At 41.0% G+C, this 22519-nt stretch overlaps 1 protein-coding gene across 1 annotated transcript in view; it reads left to right on the forward strand.

Moving 5' to 3' along the window:
- The window catches only part of Bmper (BMP binding endothelial regulator), a 222671-nt gene that overhangs the window by 78785 nt on the left and 121367 nt on the right, over window positions 1-22519 (forward strand). Inside the window, exon 7 of the mRNA XM_013035143.1 lies at window positions 9858-9862. Coding sequence (XP_012890597.1) covers window positions 9858-9862 — 5 coding nt within the window. The remainder of the gene's footprint in view (window positions 1-9857; window positions 9863-22519) is intronic.

Here is a 22519-nt window from a genome sequence, read left to right on the forward strand (position 1 = left end):
TTAGCTTCCAGCTGTCTCCTCATCACAGGCCCCAGCCAGACACATGGTATTCCTGGCTCTTCTTAAACATTTCCACTTAAGTGTTTTGCATTTGTAGAATGAGACATCTGGAACATGCTTCAGATACCCATGTGTCTGGCTCCTTCATCTCCTCAAAGGCTTTGCTCAAAGGTCTCCTATTCAGTGCTATTTAAAATGGCAACAGAACTTTGCCACCATCCTGCTCTGCCATCAGATATTCTCTATTAAATTGACTTTATTTCCCCATTGCTTATTTGTCAGCTTTCGGTATGTGAGTTTTTCCATTTTATTTTTCTCCTCTCCCTCATCCCTGATTGGAAATATGCTCCTCTGGGGCCCAGACATTGTTTAGCTCATTGCTAAGTCCCCACCAGCTATACTGTAGCTTAGTATACAGTAGGTGCTCAATGGAGATTAGCTTAATGAATGAATGCATGAGTGGATGGATGCATTTGATAGTTCTAATGATACCAGATTTCATGCACAGCATCTGCCAACAGTTGATTATATTGGAAAATGTTCTGGACACCATTCTGCATAAGACAAATGGAGTCACCTTGCTTAGCATGGAAAACACAATCCAGTGGTCTTTACACAACTTCCCTTGGCTTGAAGGTCCACTAATGGCATCTGTTGTCCAGGTCAGCTAGACCTAGGTGGGGATCTTGTCAAGCAGCAGCACTGTTCCCTTTTAAATGATAAATTCTTGAAATATCAGAGTAAATTCAAGTTGGTGAGCCCTTGAATATTTTTCCTTCTTTGGAAGTAGATCCTTTGAATTCCCCAAACACAGGAACCTGCCATTGGAAGATTTAATAGGGACGGGTTAAATGATCTTCTCTATCTTTACAAATCCCCAGAACCCTACAAACAAACTTCTCCCACTCAGTTTCATCAGACCTCCTGAGAACACTGTGAACATGGCCACAGGGTCAAGGCTGACCCTGTCAGGAAGGGCTGTTGTTGTTGGCTGGGCCTGTGTGCAGAGCAGCATTCATTATGGAGTAGTACAATGAGATGTGATCCCCGGCTGCTCAAGACTGGGCAGACAGCATAGCTTGGCACAGTGGCCAACCCTGGGTTCAGAGGAAGAGCCAGGCAACTTCCTTTCGTTTTCCCTCCAACAAGAAGTTTGGAAGGGCATGGGGGATGTCTGGCGTGGGGGTCATCCTCTCAGGGTTCTGGGGTGAGCAAGAATTGTCCATATCTGTTCCTGCCTGTTCTTGGCCCCAGTGTGAAAATGGGCAATGACTATAAATATATGCTATACTAAGTCATTCTTCCCTTGCACCATTCTCTTCTGTGCTCCCAGAGAGGAAATCAAATCTTTGTCAACAGTTTTAGACTAAAAAAAATGTGAAATTGCAGGCAGTTTTCAGGGGATGGCTTCTTTCTAGTTCTCCTTCCTTTGCCTGAACCCCTGGACCACACCAGGTTTTGTGGGCTCAGCCCAGCCAGCTTGGTAAGGGAGAATACAGCATTCCCTGTCATGAAGACATTGCAGCTGTTGGCAAAATAAAATAGCTTTGGATTAAACATAACCATCTCCCACTTTGAAAGACGTCTTCTTCCCAGAAAAAGAATCAAATAAAGACACATTTTGTGTTTGAAACTTGTGTTATTATGTGATAATGATGACAAGGAGGAGGAGGAGGATTACTGTGTCTTCAAATTTTAATTAATATGGAAAAGACTTTCCTGTACAGTTCAGACTATTATAGCATTTACAAAAAGTTGTTTGGCCAGAAATTCTGAATTCATTCTAATGGTGGAAGTCATCTTTTCTTTCAAAGAAACTTTCCTGTGGACCTTCAATGTAGACCTTATAATCTAGATAAGAAAAGAATATCCAGCCTGTTTTCTGCTCATGTTTTGACCTTCCTATAATCCTATTGCAGGAGGGCAACTGGATTTGAAAAGCTGATACTGAATCATGAAATCAAACTAGGACTTGTGAGTGATGTAAACGTTCAGTGGGGCAAGAAGGCCATAGAAAACCCATTTTTACCCTCCAGCCTTTCCTTCTTATCTTTCCTTCCTTCAGAATTCTTCATTGCTGGCTTCCTACTCCTCAGAGCTCAAGTGGCAGCTAGTGTGAAGTGAGATTTCCTCCCATCTCCAGGGGAAGCTGTTCTGTCCAAGGCAGGAGTTTCATTTTTGTGATAAATTGGCCATTAGTTGTGTTTATTTTCCTGTGCTACTAAATGATCCTTTGCAACACTTTTCTGCAACAAACTCATGAATCATGTCCTAATCTTGTGTTGAGGGCCCTGGTGGTAGAGATGGTGGAAAAGAGATTTAGGGACAGCCTGGACAACTTACGTTTGGAAAAGGAGGCATGTGGTGCAAATAGATGGCCCAAGTCTGTGGTGTCATCTTTATGACTCTGGCATGGGAAGCAAAACCATTTATTCCCTCATTCATTTCAGAGAAGGAAAGAAATGCAATTTTTGAATAGCCATTAAGGTAGATGGAGGAGATAGTACATATAAATGCAATTCATGATCTAGGATTGAGGCTTGAATCTTTTTTTTTTTTTTCTTGGAAGTACTTGGGTTTGAATTCAGGGCCTTCTGCCTGCTAGCAGATGCTCCCTTGAGCTGTGTCCAGTCCCCCTTTTGCATTGGTCATTTTTGAGATAGGCTCTGGCTGCCTGGGTTTTAGTCCTCCTACTTGTGATCTCCTGGGCTGCTGGGGATTTACAGGGGCCCCCATGCCCAGCCATTGATTGAGATGGACTCTCACAGACTTTTATTCCCAGGCTGTTATTGAACCTCAGTCCCCCAGTTGCCTTCCAAGTAGCTACAAATATAGGCTTGAGCCACCATTTCTTCCTGGATCTGGAATTTTGAAAATATTATAAATGGCACTAAGACAATTGGGGCAATTTGAAGATAAGACTAAATATTAAATAGTAATATGACATGATTATTAAATTTCTTGAGTATAATAATAGTATTGTGGTTGTCAAAAGAAAAAGGCAATATTTTTAGCCTTAGGAGGGGTATGTGTTTAATTAGGAGTAAAATGTCTATGAATGAATGCATTTTTAAAATCTATTGAGATGTTGATGGGATTTTTGTTTTGTATTAAGAGGATGTCTTCCGTAGATAAACATGTGGAAAATCAACCTTGTATTCTAACATACATCTCACTTGGTCATAACAGGATTCTGTTGAAGATTTTTGTGTCTGTATCCATAGGGTATTTATTCACCTATAGTTTTTTGGACTCTGATTTTCCTATTTATGCTTCCCTGTATGGCTAGGATGAGGGACAGTCACTTACAGTGAATATCAATTCTGTATCTACCTATTGAGCTCAGGATGATCTGACTTCATAGTACTTGGCTAGGCTGGCAAAGATTTCTTTATCTTCTGTGTTTTGCAAAACTTTGAGAGCAATTCTGTTAATTCTTCTTCAAACATTTGGTAAAATTCAAAACAGTGAATCCATCTGGTTGGTACTATTCAAGGGTTGTGTTTTTGTTACTAATTAAATTTCTCTATTTGTTCTGAGTGTACAGATTTCTTCTGAAGTCATAGACAGTGTTCGGTGTGTTTCTAGGAATTCGTATTTTTCATGTAGGCATCTAATTTGTTCCCATATACTTGTTCACAATATTCTCATAATATTTTTTCCTGTGAAACCATTAGCAATATCTGTACTTCATTTCTGACTGTAATTAATTCAATTTATTTCCCTTTTTTCTGCCACATCTAGCTAATAGTTTGTTAATTTTGTTGTACTTTTAAAAGAATCATTTTGGTTTTATTTAATTCTTCTGTTTTTATTATGTTTTATTTATTTCTACTTTAATTTCATGATTTCCTTTTTTATTGTTTTTGGGGGTTAGTTTCTCTTTTTTCCTCTAATTTCTGAAAATAGATTATGGTATTAATTTGACTTTATTCATCTTTTTAAATATAAATGTTTTTAAGGTATAAATTTGTTTGCAAGCATTGCTTTGGGTTTCATCCCATAAGATTTGGTATCTTGTGTGTGTGTGTGTGTGTGTGTTTTACTTTTGGTGGTATTGGGTTTGAACCCAGGGCCTCCTACTTGTAAGGGGGTGCTCTCCCTCCTAAGCCACTCTCCTGCCTTCTTTTTTGCATTCATTATTTCTGAGATAGGCTCTTGCTTCATGCCAGCCTGGCTTGGACTGTGATCCTCCTGTTTACATTTCCCTAAATTGCTAGAAGGGCAGGCACATGCCTCTGTGCCCAACCTTTGGTGGAGCTGAACTCTCTTGAGCTGTTTTGCCTGGGCTGGGCTCAAACTGCGACCCTCTTATCTTCACCTCCCAAGTAGCAAGGATTACAGATTTGCACTACAGCACCTGGCCTGGTATCTTACGTTTTTAGTTCCACTCACTTTAAAGCAGTTTCTCACTTCTGTACTGCTTCTTCTTTAACCCCGGGATTTTGGAGCATGTAGTTTTATTTCCATGGATTTTTGAAACCCCCAAGTTTCATCAGGTCATTGATTTCCAGTTTTATTCCATTGTGTTGGAGAACACATTTTTATTTTTCATAAATTTTAAAATTAACCGGGGTTGGTTTTTATCGCAGAATATATGTTCTACACTGGCAAATGTTGCATATATAATTGAGAAAAGTCTTTTGGAGTACCAGAGTATTCTTATTTTAAAGTCGTTATTAGCAAGGTGGTGTACAGAGAGGTTACACTTTCATAAGTCAGGTAATGAGTACATTTCTTTTTTGACAGTGTCATCCCTTCCCTTGCTCTCTCCCAGTTTTGCCCTCTAGAGTGTTCTGTATGTATCTGTTAGGTCTAGTTGATCTTCAGTTTTGTTCAAATCCTCTCTCTTCTTTTTGCTCTTCTGCTTTGTTTTCCTCTCATTGAAAGTGGAGTATTGTCTCTAGAGGCAATTTTGTCTTAATATTTTTTATTTAATATTTTTTGTTCTTTTTTTAGGTAATGTTAACATATCTTTTTCCATAACTTTTATTTTCAAATTATGCAAATCTTTGAATCTAACATGTGTTTTCTTGTAGACAGCACATAGCTGTATTGTGCTTTTAAACATATCTATTCTGACTCTATTCTGTCTTTTCATTCGATTAGTTAATTTTTGTTAAATGTATTTTTTTTCTAATGAGATAGGGTTATATTTGCTATTTTCATGCTTAATGTATGCCTTATGTTTTTATTTGTTTGCTTGTGATTTTGTTTTCTTTTGAATCCAGGGTCTTACTATGTAGCCTTGGATGGCCTGCAATGTCTGTGTACTTTAGACAGGTCTCAAACTCGAGATCTTCTTGGTTCACCCTTCTAAGTGCTGAGATGACAGAAATATACCACGATTTTTATTTTTTCTCCTTCAGTCTTCCATTATTCCATTTTACCACTATCTTCTCTTTTCTTCTTGGGTATCTAGTTGGTCAATTTGTTGTCCATCTTCTGACTTAGTGTAAGTCAGCTCAGATCACCAAGCAAATCAATCCATGTTCATTGGGATGATCTTTTGTACTGGAAATGCAGGACAGACCAAGATGAAGCAGACGTGAGGACCTGAGCCATCCCATGCCCACCTGACTCAGAGAACCAGCTTATTCTGGAAAAGACACTGCCTTATTACAATTTTCTGAGAATCTTTTCCTGGGCTAGGTCAGAACTCAGTGGAGAGCTGAATTTGATGAATGAACAAAAGCAACAAACCTTCCCTTTAATAACAATTCATTATTCTTTAACAGAAACCAAATAAGATCATACAACTCAGAATTAAAAATGACTTAGGGGGCTGGGAATGTGGCTTAGTGGTAGAGTGCTTGCCTAGCATGCATGAAGCCCTGGGTTCAATTCCTCAGTACCACATACACAGGTGGCGCTGTGGCTCAAAGTGGTAGAGACTAGCCTTGAGCAAAGGAAGCTCAGGGATAGTGCCCAGGCCCTGAGTTCAAGCCCTGGGACTGGCACACCTCTCCCCGCCCCCCCCAAAAAAAAACAACCAAAAAAACCCAAAATGACCTTAGGATAAGAGGAAGGGATTATTGGTGGAGAATGATTTTTCAACTTCTTTTTACCATTTACTGTAGGGGGCTTAGATTTATTAAATATATTATTATTAGAATTTTGATATTATTTCTTTTGAAACCTATATTCCTGAAATACAAAATTGAATATAGCCCTCTTGTCCCTAAGCTTTTTAGCACTCTGGAAGTAGCCATCATTAACATCTGTTTTCTTACACTCATGGTCTGTGTATTCACAGCTGTAAACATATTCATTTCTTTTTACCCACACCTCCTGCCTTTCAAACAGTAATATTCCCTGGTTTTAATGCACTTAATTATACAGCTTAAATGTAGTCCCAATCGGTGTTTTTAAGTGCTACCCCACTCTTTTGTATGGCTGCATGCTATTCCATTTAGGAATCGTGGGTTTATAAGTTTGGAGTACTTTCTGTATGAATGTATGTCATATGTGTATATATATATATATATATTTCCAATATTCTGTTATTATATATGATGATATAATTAATATGCATGTGTACCTGCTTCATTTCACACATGGGAAAATAGTTCTTTAGGATGAATTCCTAAGACTAGAGTTATTGGGCCAATGAGTACATGTATTTTGTAGACAGCCTGACCAGTCTTCCTGAATTCTGTCATGGCTTACACCTTGACCACAGATGTGTGTGAGTGCCTGCTGGACCATGCTTTGTGAACAGAACATTTTTACTCCTGTTTGGCCAATTTGCTCGCTGAAAATTATTACTTCATGTCATTGAACTTGGTTTATCTTACCAAGATGGTAAGATAAGTGTCTTTTGAGGTACTCCAGTTTACCAAATTTAAGATTTTAAGATGCATTTGGATTAAAAAATATGAAAACATAACAGACTTAGAATTTATGGATCAAATAAGCTGCACATCTTTCAATGTCTGCTCAGCATCTCCCTCCCTCCTCCACAGGCTAGTTGGCCTCTGGTATTGATTTCAAAGCTTTCTTTGTGTTATGTGTCACACCTCTGGCCGGCCACTGTGGAATCCATGGTGTTTTCTCAGAGAGAATATTATTATTGCCAGTGGCTAAATTGGCCCAGATTCACTTTATGAGCATCTGGAATTGGTGTCACCAATAAGAAAGGGTGACCCTTCTTGCTCTGAGATTACAAAAAAAAAAAAAAGCCCCTAGCTATTTTCCTGCTCTATGATTGGCTTAATAGCTTACTAACAGATCATTCATCTATACAAGTTCCATGAATTTTCCAGCTTCGTAACATTCATTTAGTTTAAACTAGGAGCTAGTTTATAGGTACAGTAGGGTCAAGCTTGGAGTTTCCATATAGATCAGCATATCATATAATAGTAAAAATAATTTGTTTCTTCCTTTGGATGATTATTCCATAGATGTTCATATTTGTACCTTGTGAAACTGCTGGCTAGCCACTGAAGAAGAGGTGAGATGTTACTGGTGGTGGTTAGTGTCTCTGCCAAGGTGTTCTTCATGTGGATGAGGAAGATTCTACTTCTCCACCACCTGGGGGCTAGTGTCTTGTTGAGGAAGCCATCCATTCAACCCTACTTCACTAAGAGTAAAATTATAATGATAGAGCCAAATTATTATTATTATTTTGTTAGTCGTAGGGCTTGAATTTAGGGCTGGCACGCTGTCCCTGAGCTCTTTTGCTCAATGTTAGCGCTCTACCATTTGAGCCACTGCACCACTTCTAGTTTTCTAGTTGTTAATTAGAGATAAACATTTCACCGCTTTTCTTTTCTGGGGCTGGCTTTGAACCACAATCCTCAGATCTCAGCTTCCTGAGTAGCTAGGATTACAGGCATGAGCCACTGGCACCGAGTTTAGAGCCAAACCCTCGAAAGTCCTTATGCGATTTACCTTTTCCTGTTTGCAAATTAACTTACTCTGAGATTAGACATTGTTCTTTCGCAACTCTTAAGGGTCCAGGAAGGAGAGGAAAGCACTCTTCTCAAACCGCACAGCCTGTGCGCTCTTTATAAAGGGTGCTGTGCTAGTGGAAAGAGAGCTTTGCTTGTGGGGAAAAACCTCCATGTGTTCAAGCAAGGCCCACCACAGCAGTGTGGGATTTGAACTCAGAGCCTCACGGTTGCTCAGCAAGCGCTCTACCACTTGAGCCTCTCTGCCTGTCCCTTTCTTTGTTTATTATTTTTAAGATATGCTTTATGTCCAGGCTGGTCTGGATTGAGATCTTCCCATCTGCTTCCTTTTGTTTTGAAGGTGACAGGTATGCACCACTATACTCAGCCATTGATTGAAATAGAGTCTTGTGAGCTTTTTTGCTTCTGTTGGCCTGGAAAGCAGTTTCCTAATCATCACCTCCCAAGTAGCCAGGATTATAGGTATGAGCCACTGTACCCAGCACAGAAAAGGTTTACTCTCAATGTTTAACTTTTTTTTTTTTTTAGCTCTTACATACTTATTTAAAATGACTTAACACAAATTGGTTTTCAGAACCATAACCATTCTTTATTCTCATATTTCATCAAACAATTTTATTCAAACTATTCATGTGTGGCTTCCTTGGTGACCTGTGATGTCACCAGGGCCATGTTTTCAAACTCTTCATTTCTGTTTGAGTTGGTTGAGATTCAGAGCTTTTAAATCGATGCATGACGCTGTGCTGAGTATACTGTGCTTTCCCCCCATTCATCTCTAGGATTTATGAGTTTCATAGCATAACTATATGCTGTATTACATTTTCATATGATTTTTTTCAGGGGTTTATGTAGGGTAAAATTCTACATTTATCAACTGTGAACTTGGGTATTAGCAATAATTGCTATATCCTTGTGAAGGGTTTTCTCTTTATCTGATTCCATAGGTGACTTCTTGCTAGTAATAATAACATGCCTTCAGATTAATGGGTCTCATTTCCATAGTAACTTGGCATTCAGAGTAATTTAGAAAATTCCCTTTTAACATATGAGAGAATTGTAAATACTTGGATTTACCCTTAGCTTACTATTGGATAGATGTGGAATTTTCTTTGAAAACTGGATTTTTGTCTTACTGTATTTAGGCATATACTGATTCTAATATTACCATTAGGAAATGAAAGGATAGATGTAATGATTGTTAACAAGACGGCCTTAGATAATGGGAAGGCAGAGAAGAGAAATTCCTTTTCTTCTCCCCCCCCCCCCCCGCCCCCACCTGAGAATTACTTGGCACTTGGCCACATCTAGTTTTGAGTCATGCGCAGGATTAACATCTTGTGTGATTTTTGAGTAAATAACTTAAACTCAATGAATCTTACTCCTCTATCATAAAAAAATGTGAAACTGGGGGCTGGGAAGTTGGCTCAGTGGTAGAGCGCTTGCCTTGCATGCATGAGGCTCTGGGTTCTATTCCTCAGTACCACATAAGCAAAAAGAAAATAGCTGGAAGTGGCGCTGTGGCTCAAGTGGTAGAGTGCTAGCCTTGAGCTGAAGAGTTGAGGGACAGCGCCCAGGCCCAGAGTTCAGGCCCCACGACCAGACACCCCCCCCCCCCATAAAAATGTGAAACTTACCAAATTATTTTGAAATTTAGAAATTACAGTTTGTGTGTATGTTTGTGACTGACAAGTGGTAGTTAATATTCTCCATTTGCCCTCTTTTATCTTTTTTCCTTCCATTTTAATCCTCTACAACTTGTTCCTCTTCTACTTGACAAAGTCCAGAATTGCCTGGAGTTTTGATCCTGCTTTTGGGGACATGGCCTGGCCAGCTTCTTCATATAATACTTCCATTTTCTGTATTCTTACCTCTTATGAACACCTCAAATCCGTGTGTGTGTGTGGGGGGGTGTTGTGGATACTGGGGCTTAAACTCATGATCTAGGCACTGTCTCTTAGCTTTTTGGCTCAAGACTGGCATTGTACCACTTCAGCCAGAGCTATACTTCTGGATTTTTGATGGCTGATTGAGGTAAGAGTCTCATGGATTTTTCTACCTGGGCTGCCTTTGAACCTCATTCCTCAGATCTCAACTTCCTGAGTAGCTAGAATTATTGCCATGAGCCACCAGTGCCCAGTTAACACCTGAAATCTTGCTCGGTGCTTCTCAGATTGTATTGGGCATGTTCCTCAGCTAAGAATCTTGTCAAAGTGTAGATTTTGACTCCACAGGTCAGGCTTGAGGCCCAGAGTTTTCTCTTTCCAAGAAGTTCAAAAGTGTTCTTGGTGGTTTTGATCTGTGGTCCAGACTTAAATAACAAGGAGAAGAAATAAGGCTGAACCTTTAAGAACTTACTAGCATCTTGCTTGGAGGCCTTGTGGAGATGTCAGTGGAGGGAAATAAGAAGCATATTTTGTGTGTGCAAAGTTTCACAACACTCCACTCACCCTCAGATCACTCACTGTGGAAGATGAGTAAGAATTTCCATGAAAGGAAAACCTTTTAAGTCAGAATATAAATAAGCTTGGTCAGGGCAGAAAAGGCAAGTTTACACCACACCTTGAAAGTCCTTCAGCTAGCAAGAGCATTCCAGAGAACTGGGGCTATCTTAGAAGACTATTATTACATTCCTAGGACTTTTTTTTTCTTTTTTTCATTGCTGGAGATAGGAAAAATGAAAGCCAGATTCAAGTGTACTCCCAGAATTCAATGCTGGAGGATTTAGGCCAGTAATATTTTCCCTGTAAAAATCTCTTTGGAAGGGCTTTTCAGATCTGACTCAGGGTGAACCTATTTTCCAAAATTTTGTTTCTGGAAGCATTTAATTGAAAGGAAAAACCCTAAGAATGCACCCAGAGTTGAATGTCATGTAGCAACAATGGAAGGAATGGAAGCCAAGGGAAATCTGCAAATTATTAGGGTAAAATTGGTACAGGGCATAGAAACTTAATAAGAGGGGAAGAAGAGAAACCAGTTTTCCAATTGAAACTACACTGAGAACTTATACAAAGGAGAAGTTTCTAAATGTTAAGCCCATGGCAGATGCTAAAGGCTCCACAGAGGCTGCATGGCCCTCATTTTATTTTGACTTCCGTTGAGGGATTTCAGGTTTAGAAAAATCCAGTCTCTCCTAGCCTCTCCCCAAGCCTCAAAGAATGTGCTCCTCAGAACTTTGAAAACTGAGATAGGTAGACACCAAACTCTGGGATCTGGAAGCAAGCTTCATTAATCAAAAAGCAAATAGGTCTTAGTGAAGGAGATAGACTCAATTTTCAGTTGACTAATATTTAATTTTCCCCAGTTTGCACTGCCTGCCAAGAGAAAGCAGAAGGTGTTCATAGCTTTTATCCATTTGACCAAGACACATGCATGCACATACATGCGTACATACACACACCTATCTCCATACACATGTACTGTCTCTCACACACAAATACAGACGCCACATCTTTCTGAACTTCCTGAGGTGCTACCAGGTAAAATGTGATATATGCTAACTCAAACTTTGGGGAAAACCTAATAAAATCAAGGAAAACATGGATAATATACTAATAAGCCTCAAATGGTTACAATAAATTGCTCATCACAACCAAATAAAATGATCAGGAAAGCATAAAAAACAAACTTGGAAAAAGTCTAAAGATGGAAACTCAGAGATATCCATCATAAGAATATATTTATTTGGGTTAAAGTCTCCAAAGATGATCTCAGATGGAATCAATATAAAAATCTAGTGACCCAGTGTTTGTAAGCAATATTTTTTTAATAGAATGACTATCTCAAAATTTTTGAAGGGACAGCATCTTTTATTGCCTTTTTTTTTCTAACTTGTCAAGATTTCTGGAATCTCCAGATGTCTTAGCCAAGAAATACTGGCTTGACAATAGACAGATATTACTAAAAAGTAGAAAAGATCTACCAGGCATCAGTGGTACATATATGTACTCTTAACTACTCAGGAGGCTGATACCTGGAGGATTAGAGTTCAAAGTCAGCCAAGTCAGAAAAGTCTGGGAAACTCTCTAATTAACCAGCAAAAAGCTGGACAAGAGGTATGGCTCAAGAGGTAGAGCATCAGCATGAAGAAGAATGCCAAGTGAAAGTCTCAGGCATTTGCGCACAGACACACACGCACACACACACACACACACACACACACACACACGTACACACAAAGACCTAAGTTTTGCATGCAGAATATGTTGCTTACCCCCCGCCCCTCCCCTCCTGAGCTCCATTTCACAGGCTCATCTCTGCTTGGTGATCTTCAGGGTTCTCAGCAGAGTTAGTATCTGCTTGCTGTGCATCGCTCTGCAAGCACACAGCCAAGGTACCAGCTCTCTACCCAGTGTGGAGACAGGTCCTGGGAGAGGCACTGTGCACCTCCCTGCCCTCTTGTTGCCAGTCTGAGCCTGATCAAGTTTGAGTTATTCTTGAGATTTAATTTCTCCCTACCCACTGCTTCTGTCTGAACTCAAACTACTGTCATTTCTAAGTTGGCCTCCAGTGAAGACTTCCTAGCTAGTCTTATTTTTATTATTTAAAAGCTTTAATAGGTAGATCAATGTTAACTTCTTTTACAATGGTCCCCTTTATATATAATTTACATGATATAAAATTCACTCATTTGAAGGGTACCATTCAATGATTTTTAGAAAGCTTAGAGTTGTACACTGGCTACCCAAATCCTATATTCTTTTTGCCAAACTGTTTATTGTGGAAGATTGATATATGGAGAAGTCAAAAGAACAATATGACCTGTGTGCTTCACCCAACATCCTAGATTATTTTGATACCTTCCAGGCAGATGACCATTTTTCCTATAGTATATAGATATACATATTTTATGTATAGTATGCAACTTTCATTTCTTTTTCTTTTTCTTTTTTTTTTTTGTCGGTCGTGGGGCTTGAACTCTAGGCTTGGGCGCTGTCCCTGTGCTCTTCAACTCAAGGAAAGCTTTGTACCACTTGAGCCACAGCGCCACTTCCTAGTATGCAACTTTCAAAGAGGACTCATTTTAAAACCATAACCATGAATGTATTATCATGTCTTGAGAAAACTCCAAAGGTTCTTTGATGTTACTGAATATTTAGTTGACATTTAAAATTCTTCTAGTTTTCTTTTTTCTGTCTTGTACAGATGATGTGTTTAGATCTGAATAAGATTCCTTCCACAATCGGTTTCTGTATTTCTTCAGATTCTCTTAATGTATACTTGATGTCTTCTGATCTCCTTTTCTCTGTTCTTCTCATTTATGTGTGGAAGGAATTCAATCATTGATATCCTAGTATTTCCTAGCATCCAGGTTTGACCATGGCAAGTTTATAGTGTCTTTTAGCACGTGTTATCTTTTGGAAACTGAGTTTTATTTTGAGGGAGGTCTGATCAGATGCAGGTGTGGATTTCTAAAAAGACTGCATTAAAGTCTTCCATTCCTCTTTCCCGAACATCGCAGTCCTGCATGTACTGCGTATCTATGGCCTCAGCCATTAGCTGGATCTACTCATTACTCATCAATCTCCCATGATTAACTTCTTTCCTTTTGTACAATGAGCTGTAAAAACCATGAGTAGATTTTATTTTTTGAGCATTTTTAGACTTAAAGCAAAACATGAACAGAATAACTAGAGTACCTGATGCCTCCATAGCCTGCCCTCCAACACCAATGTGTACAGAGTCCTTCTCTTGTTAATTTTCTATCTCACAATAACCAGTGCAAAAGCCTCTCTTTTTTTTTTCTGCTGAGGCCTATTCCTGGACTGTGATCCTCCTATTTTAAGTTTCTACATATCTGGGTTAACAGGTGCAGGCCACAGCACCAAGCTATTGATTGAAAAGGAGTCTTGCAAACTTCTAGCCCTGGGCAGGCCTAATACCATAATCTTCCTCATCTCATCCATTCAAGGAGCTAGAATGACAGGTCTGAGCTACTGTACTTGGATCACAATGAATTTTTAAAAACGGAAATCTGGTCATGATCTTTTGCTGAAGACCTTTAAAGGCTTGTCATAGCCTCATCTCCCAGATAGCACTCACCTCTGGAAAGTTCTGTCTTCTGGACTTCTGTCCTCACCTGCGCCCTGGCAGCCTTGACACGAGGGTCTGTGGTCATTCATCTCTGAAGGCCTCACGGTGCCTGGCAGATGCTGGTGCTCACTGGCTACTTGTTGAATGGGATTCAGCCGAAGGAGATTGTAGTATTGATAAAAGCCTGTAAGTGCTTGCTGATGTTACACTTGGAAGTGGGGGACGTAGAGGAAAGTTGGGTAGAGGCTAGAGAAGTGAGCCACGAGCAAGCCAAGGGGAGATAGAGGGCGTTGCAAGATTTCCAGTGTTTTTGAGGGTGGGACACTGTGGTCAGATGGGGAGAAGCATGCAAAGCGGGCAGAGACCGCAGACAAAGCCTCCCAGGCCACATGAAGGGCAGAGAGAGGAGGTCAAGAGGTTCTGTGCTCTGAGCGTGCATGGTGTGGCTCTGGGTGGGTCCTCTTCCAGTGGCTCTTGGTAATAGGGTGATATGGTGGTCCTGGTGATATGGAGAATTCCAGGTAGTCAGAGAAGCTCATTCGTCCCTGGCTGTGCCATGGAGTCCTCTGCCTGCACTGATCACTACTGCACGACTGTGCTGGGTGAGCAGGGGGACACTCGGCTCAACACACCTGGGGTAAGAAGTTGTGGTGGGGCAGCCAAGGTACTGTGGGAAAATGATATATTCCCTATCATTTGTATCTTATTTAAGACCTCTCATATGAAGAATAGGTATCAAATGATTTGTCCTTGTGGATCACTAATGTTTTAGCTCACTGGCATATTTGTAATAGCTTCCTCATACATTTTGCTTTTCTTCCAGACGTCTGCACACTGAGTAGGGTTTGTATCTTCTCTGATGTTCTTTTACCTAAGAAGGAGGCTGAATACCCTAGAAATTTTATATTAAAGTACGTGGTCAGCCCAGGCAAAAATGAGCAAGATTCTCTCTCAAAAACAAGCTAGGAGTGGTGCCATATGCCTGGGCTCAAAGCTGCAAAGGCTGGATGGGGCAAAAGTGTTAGACCCTATGTGAACAATAACCAAAGCCAAACCAAAGGGCAGGAAGTGTGGCTGAAGTGATAGAGGGCCTGTCTAGAGAATGCAAAACCTTGAGTTCAGAGCTGGGTGCTGTGGCTCACACCTATAATCCTAGTTACTTAGGAGGTTGAGATCTGGGGATCCTAGTTAGAACTTCATCCCCACAGAAAAGGTCACGCGACTCTTACCTTAAACTCCTCACCCAAAGCCAGGGGTTGGCTTTCAGAAATGAAGATTGGACAAGTGTCCATTTTCTTCACTTTGGTCTAAAAAAAAAATGATTACGATAGCTCTGCCCTGAGCTACAGTGTCCAAGCATGAAGATGTCTCTTTGCTAGGAGAAAATGAAGAGTGCCATAAGTTGAGAGTGAAGTCTCAACTTATGGGCTGTGGAAAATCGGGTGACTTCAAAGAGAGTATCAGGGATGTAAGTGGATATTTCCTTCCTGCGCAACCAAATGGAAACCTGCTCCAGATGCCCTAAAATAGAAATGGAAATCTTCCCTTTAGCACATACTGAGGAATTTTATATGAGCCTGGTCTTTACGGCTGGAATGAGCTGCCCCAGATGGAATGTGGCTCGTGGATTTGGGTTTACAACCTTCAGTTCCTCATTGAGAAAACCTGTGTGTGAATCTCACCCACAACTTCGGGAGGTGCTGGCAACTTCCCTCACGGAAGCTGAGAGATGAAAGATGACTCCAGACCAGGCTTCCCAAGCCCCAAGCCCCTCCAAACCGGTCACTGCTCAAAGCTTCAAGTTTCTGATCATTTCCATGCAAGCCTGCCTTGACTTGTTATCTCCAATACCTCCTGGGATGTTGCAGGCTGGAGAGAGGCCATGTGGTGTGGCAATGATCTCTTAGGAAGTTGCCTCACTTTCCCCTAGAAATCTGGAGGATGAAAGACAAATTTCCAGAAGGTTAAAAAAAAATCCCTGAAGAAGAAAAGAAAGAAATCCCATGAAGTTTTCTGTCTCCTGTCCCTTACCTCACCTTGAAGTGCAGCTTGCCTTGTATCTGAGGGCTTGGTGCCATGAAATACAGGCCTGTCAGCTGCACAAAAGACCTCAGTCTGGGTCTTGGGATAAAATTCTCATCAGTGTCTGGATACACTAATGAGCAGTAACTGCCCAGGGCCCTCCCCGCCCCCCCCCATCCTTTCCTCCCCCCCATCCTTCCTTCCCCCCCACAGATGGTTGACTTGCTTGACAAGTTCTGTACTTCCTGGAAGAGGCTGAGCTTTAGGGAGGGAAAGACTGTCCTGTGTTGGAGATCAAGTTGCCCGGAGGACTGCGTCTAGAATGTGCTTTTGGAGAAAGGAGATGGACCACTTTCCTGTTCTATTTCCAAACAGCTTATATACCATAGAGCCTTGGCCCTGGATTGCTTCATAAATTGTGTGGTATGGATGAGGGGACCAGGACCCTTGCTAGCCAGATTGGTTAAAGGCGCAACTACCCCAGGCTGATCCTTGTCTCAGCACTCCCTGCTCAGATTTGATTTAGGGGAGCCGAGGCACGTTAAAACCACTGTTTTCCCTCCCCTGATCTGTCATTTGTATTCTCAAGCTCACTGAAGAGCTTGCAGAATGAGGTCATCTCATCTTCATGGAAAGCTGCCTGGTGGCGTGGGGTTGTCATAGACACAAAATTGACCCCCTTGTATTCAAGAGAGTTCGTGCAGCCAGGCTCCTTCTGGGTTTATTTATTCATTTTACAAATGCATGTGGGGCTCTGTTTTGTGTCCCACATGCTACTCTGGGCCCCAAAGACATGCTTTCTGCCTTAAGCACTGTAGTGAAGAAGGAAAGTAAAGAAAGGAGCAGTTACAGAACAGTGTAGACTGGAAAATGGCATGAATTACTGTAAGAGCTTTGCTTACTCATAATTGGTGGTTCTTTGGCAGAAAGGAGGGCCAGTACAACAAAGCCACACACCAGTGGCCCATACCCATAATCCTAGCCACTCAGGAGGCTGTGACTTGGAGGTTGGCAACACAAGGCCAGCTAGGGAAGAAAACAATCTGAGAGGCTCCATCCCCAATTAAGCTAAATGCTGAACTGGAAGCTTAACTCAAGTAGTAGAGCATCAGCTGAGTAAGCAAGCTGAGCAAGCACCTGAGTTCAAGCCTGGATACTGACAAAACAAAAGAAAACAAAGCCTAAATAGGAGGGGGCCTGACCTTGGTGGACTTACTGATAGTTCCTTCCTCCATACCTGTGTCTCCAAGCAGATACAAACATCCCCAGAAACCTCAGGAAGTCATTCTGAAGGCTGTTTTAAAAACTGTAAATCATTCGATTAAAAAGTGAACAGTTTTGGGCACTGTAAATTATTTGATTAAAAAATGAACAGTTTTGGGCACCACATAAGCAGAAAAAGCTGGAAGTGGCTCTGTGGCTCAAGTGGTAGAGCACTAACCTTGAGCTGAAGAGCTGAGGGACAGCGCCCAGGCCCAGAGTTCAGGCCCCATGATGGGGGGGGGAGGGGTTGTGAGTGAAGTTTTGCATTCCTTTGTTAAGTAAATGTCTTGGAGAGCTGTATTGATATGGAAGATTGATAAGGAGAGGGAAAGCATAATCAAGCTTATTTATCAACAGCAATTATGCAGCAATTATGTCTTATCACATAGAACCGATGGACATGGAGTTAATAGATTCATGGTCTCTATTAGGACAGACCCTATGGGTCAATGCTTTAGTGCATGAATATTATTGAGTAAATGGAGAAAGATACCAGAAGAAACAACTAAAGATACTGGAATCTGTAGAAAAAAGGATACAGGACAGGGATGGGTAAGTATGATTTTATTAACATTTTAACATTGCTTGATTTTTTTAAAACCATATCCACCCATTGATTTAATTTAGAAATGAAGGTCCATCCTAAAACAAAAGATAGAATCCTCTATTATTTAGAGTTTTCTCTTGCTCACACCTGTGTTTCCATGATATTTCTGTTACATGATGGCAGTGGTAATTCTAGGGAAAGGAAGTCATTAAGAAGCTGAGCGTTTTTTTTTTGATTTTGCTTTAACAGAAGACAAAGCAAGTTACACATAATTGTAACTCCTGGGGATTTCTTATTTTTCTAACTGACTGCTTCACTGAAGGACAGAATGTACTTCATAACTCCCTTCAAGTCCCGGCATTCTTGTCTCTGAGCAGACTTGGGAGATAGCAGACACGGGAGCCCTGAATGTGATTCTGGAGCTAGAACTAGTAGTATGTTTGAAAACACTCCATGATCTCTTACACTTTTTGGGCAGCTGGAGCAGAGTTTAGTTAGTTTGTCGTTCTCTGGGAGCATGCAGGGGGTCTAGGGGAAATAAGTTGTTCTGAGAGTGGATGCCCAGTGATTAGGAGGTCTCAGGATACAAATGGATCAGCTCCTGTTGGAGGTTCAAGGACAATTCTGGACCATTCATTTGAGTTCTAGATTGTTATCACCGCGGCCAGGCCAAATAATTGGATGGGTGATTCAGTGTCAAGTCCCACAGGGAGTTGGGCTCAGGGATTGGGACTGGGTGACTCCTCACTTTTATTTTGTTCGGAGTAGTGTGGGGACTAGGTTGGAGCTGTGGCTCAGTAGAGAGGTGGATCTGCGACTGAGGAGCAGAATCAGAGAGACAAGTTAATGTGGCATCCAACTATAGTCATTACCAAGAACCAAAGCTCCTCTATGAGCTGATTTCTTCTTTGTGAATCAATTTGCCTTTTCTTTTGGTGCTGGTCCTAGGGCTTGAACTCATGGCCTGAATGCTATCCTTGAGCTTTTGTGCTTATTGCTAGCGCTCTACCACTTGAACCACAGCTCCACTTCCTGTGTTTTGGTGTTGGTTTATTGGAGATAAGATTCCTACAGACTTATTTGCCTGCCCATGCTGGCTTCAAACCTTAATTCTCAGGTCTCAACTCCTGAGTAGCTAGGATTATAAGCGTGAGCCACCAGCACCGGGCTCTGATAAGGTTTTAAGCACACAGCTGGAAGGCCGTGTTGCATGCTGGGTCTGATTCTTTTAGCCTCCCTCCCAATTTACTCCTGGCCAAGACCATTTGATGAGTTGGTGGACCTGCCTGGAGCTGAATGGAGATAGGGTCCTTGAAAGCCCTCAGCCTAATTACAAGAGTTCTGACTTACTCAAATGAGAGTGGCCACTGTGTTTATTTATAAAAGTTCTCTGTTGGTCTTCTAAGTTGAAGTTGATGACAGATGTGTTTTGAGAGAAAAAGTACAAACTCTAGAGTTGGAAGCATCTGCTCTTTCTCAGTCTTGCTTTTTTGTACTCATAGTCACTTCATTTTTGTACTCACCCAATGGCGCCTTTTTTTTTTTTCTTTCTTTCAAATACTTAACAATCTGGGGGTAAATGCTAATGTGGATTCTTGACAGTTTTGCTAGAGCAGACCTGGTGCTTTCTGCCTTTGGTGGCCCCAGCTGGCTGGCGCTGTGGGTGGCAGTGGGCCCCTTACCTCCCCTGTTCTCCCACCTTTTTACCATGTGGCATGGCAGTCTGCAAAGTGAACTTGCCAGCATAAGTGCTGATGTATGTTGTTGCCCTGAGATCAGGGGTTTAATTTCTGTGACCCAAATGTGCCACTCTACTTGGGTTTGTGTATTATGTTATGAGAATTACTTCTTGTAGGGAGAAGTCAAAATCAGTGGTTCTCAAAACTGTGGTCGGTAGAAGTCCTTCCCAGAAGTCCTCCAAACCATGACAATACTAAGACTTCATTTACCTTTTGTGCTATGTTTTCATGTGGTCTCGGGGTGTGTGTGAATAAAAGTTCTGGAGCCCTAATGCAAGATCAAGGCAATGATCTGAAGTGTACTAATAGTTATTGTGTTAGTGATTGCCAGCCTTTTAGTCAGACAAGAATAAAAGTTATTTTTACTTAAAAATGTCCTTGATAAAACAAAAGATCATTAGTTTTTATTAAATAGTACCTCTTGACTATCTACCATTTTAACAGCGGGCTTAAAAAATAAGTCTGCCTTTTGAAATACAGTGACTGTCCAGAGGAAAAATACATGTGTATTGGAATTGTGAACTGCCCAATTTTCCTGAAATTCCTTTCTTTTTCCTTTTTTCCTTTTTTCCTCCTCCTCCTCCTCTTCCTCCTCCTCCTCCTCCTCCTCCTCCTCCTCTTCCTCCCCCCCCCCCCACCTCCTTCGATCACTTGATAGACAATTTGTGGTTATTTAGACTTGAATATTTGGGTGGGTAGTACTTTCTCAAAAAAAAAAAGCCTGTCACTTCAGGGTTAAAGAGTGATTGCTTATTGTTAGTGATAAAATTGGAGCTTTCAACTGAAAATGAGGATTTGGGATTTTTTTTTTTTTAATTTGCCACTGTGAGCTTGACATCTCTCTAATACTTAAGGACCTTTCTAGAAAGATGATATTAACAAATAATTTGTTTTTTTATTTGTAATAGTTAGATATATCTACCATTTGAAGAGCTTCCTAAATCAATACTCTCCAAAAGACCAACTCTCAGGAATGTTGCACTTTGGCATAGTATCAAAGACCTGTGCTTACTTACAATTATATGAAAATCCTCCTCTGTCCTCTAGCTGCCATCCATATAATGTTGGATTGTCCTTATACTCTTAACCTCAAAACAACATAATACTGCAGATTGAGGAAACAAGTAAGAAACTCCAGTGTCTTTTATTAAGAAAGGTGTGTAAATGTATAACATGGTGTTCTTCTCACTAATTATGTTTTGTTTTGGGAGATGAAGTTATTTTTATTCACAAAATGGCTTATTGCTGCTAAGACAGAATGAAATCTTACTATTTTATTTTATTTTTACTTTTACTTTTGCTGGTCCTGGGGCTTGAACTCAAGGCCTGAGCACTGTACCTGAGCTTTTGCTCAAGACCAGTACTCTTACCACTAGAGCCACAGAACCACTTCCAGCCTTTTCTGTGTATGTGGTACTGAGGAATAGAACCAGGGCTTTATGCATGCTAGACAAGCACTCTACCACTAAGCCACATTCCGAACCCAAACATCTTACTATTTTAAAGTGAATGCCCTTACAACATCTCTCCGTTTTAATTTCTCATGGAGAAATATCACTGGATAGATGTAACCCAGGCCAGCATCCTTGATAGAGTAGAAGGGGAGCTTGAGATGAAAAAGGTTCCAAACCATTAGTTTCAACTGTGGCACAGGTGAGACCACCACTTTTGCCTGACATACAGAGCAAATCGCGTCCCTTCTTTCTTTTCCTCCTAGCATCTCCATTGTCCGTTGACTCCTTTGCATCAGTCAGAAATGATCATGAAATAAAGACATTTTGGGAGAGATGCTACTTATAAGTGTAATTTCTTTTTGATAATAGTGTAATATATCCACATTTGAAAGATCTGCCTAAATCAGCATTTTTCCAAAAGACCAATGCAGTGTTGTTTTTGAACTATGCACTTAAGAGTCTAGACAGAGCAGTAGATTTTAATGTAAGAGAGAACATTGTATTAGTGGGGTTTTGATTTCCAAATCACAACACCCCCAGTCTTGATGTGCCCCCCACAAAGGAGGCACCCTGGACTCCACCCCCTGGATGGGAGGGTGGGGCCTGTGTACTGTAGAGACAAATTGTCAGCCTCTTTTCCATCTGGCTAACACCATGTGCAGTGATGGAAAGCCAGGCCAGGGAGATGGCCGTTAGCCTGGGTGACCAGACAGCTTCTCAAGCTAAATCACTACTGAGGCCATTCTTATCTAAGACAGTGTTCAAATTTGGAAAAGTGAGTTGGGCATCAAGAATATCATCATCATCATCAACATGAAATGTTATCTGGGTGATGGAATGCTGAACTCATGGAAAGTGTTTGCCAGGGATTCAGCACTGAGATACAGAATACCCAACAGTACTGTAGTCTACCTCAGACATTTGTAATTGTTAGGAAAAGACACTGTGCTAGGGATTGGGATATTGTGTTGAACAATGGATGCAGTCCTGGACTGAAAGTTAATTGTGGGTGCTTAGCCAAATTTGGAAAGCTCCTAAGTCAAAATGCTAATAGATGAATGGGAAAATTGCCTTGAACTCTTACTTTCTAAAATAGTAATTTTGGTGTCAGTATAAGAAAAAGATTACTGAGACATGGCTATTGAAATCCATGCTATTGTCACTACTACCTCTTCAAAAATGACTGTACAAGTGGAGGAGAGGCCTAGGGAAGGGAGCTGGTCCCTGCTGATGCTCCCAGCTGGCCTCCTAGTCTGACCCAAAGTGGTGGTGATGTAATGTTAGTTATGCACTTGGACCCATGCTAGACCAGACTCAGACTTACCTGTGGCCCGGTCAGGTTCCACTCAGAGGGAGCAATATGAACTAAAAAAGTCTTTGCATTGAATCTTTGCTTCTGCCATTTCTGAGGGCTCACCAGAGAACTGCCTTTTTATAATATAGCTCTTTATGAAGGCTTCCCAAGGTAGAGGATTGAAAGACAAATTTGTTGGGCTAAAAAAGACAGGAGAAAGATAAGGCCGGGATATTCCTTTGCATGTCCTCCAAATA

The sequence above is a fragment of the Dipodomys ordii genome, unplaced genomic scaffold (assembly GCF_000151885.1).
Source record: "Dipodomys ordii isolate 6190 unplaced genomic scaffold, Dord_2.0 Scaffold205, whole genome shotgun sequence".
Lineage (NCBI taxonomy): Eukaryota > Metazoa > Chordata > Mammalia > Rodentia > Heteromyidae > Dipodomys > Dipodomys ordii.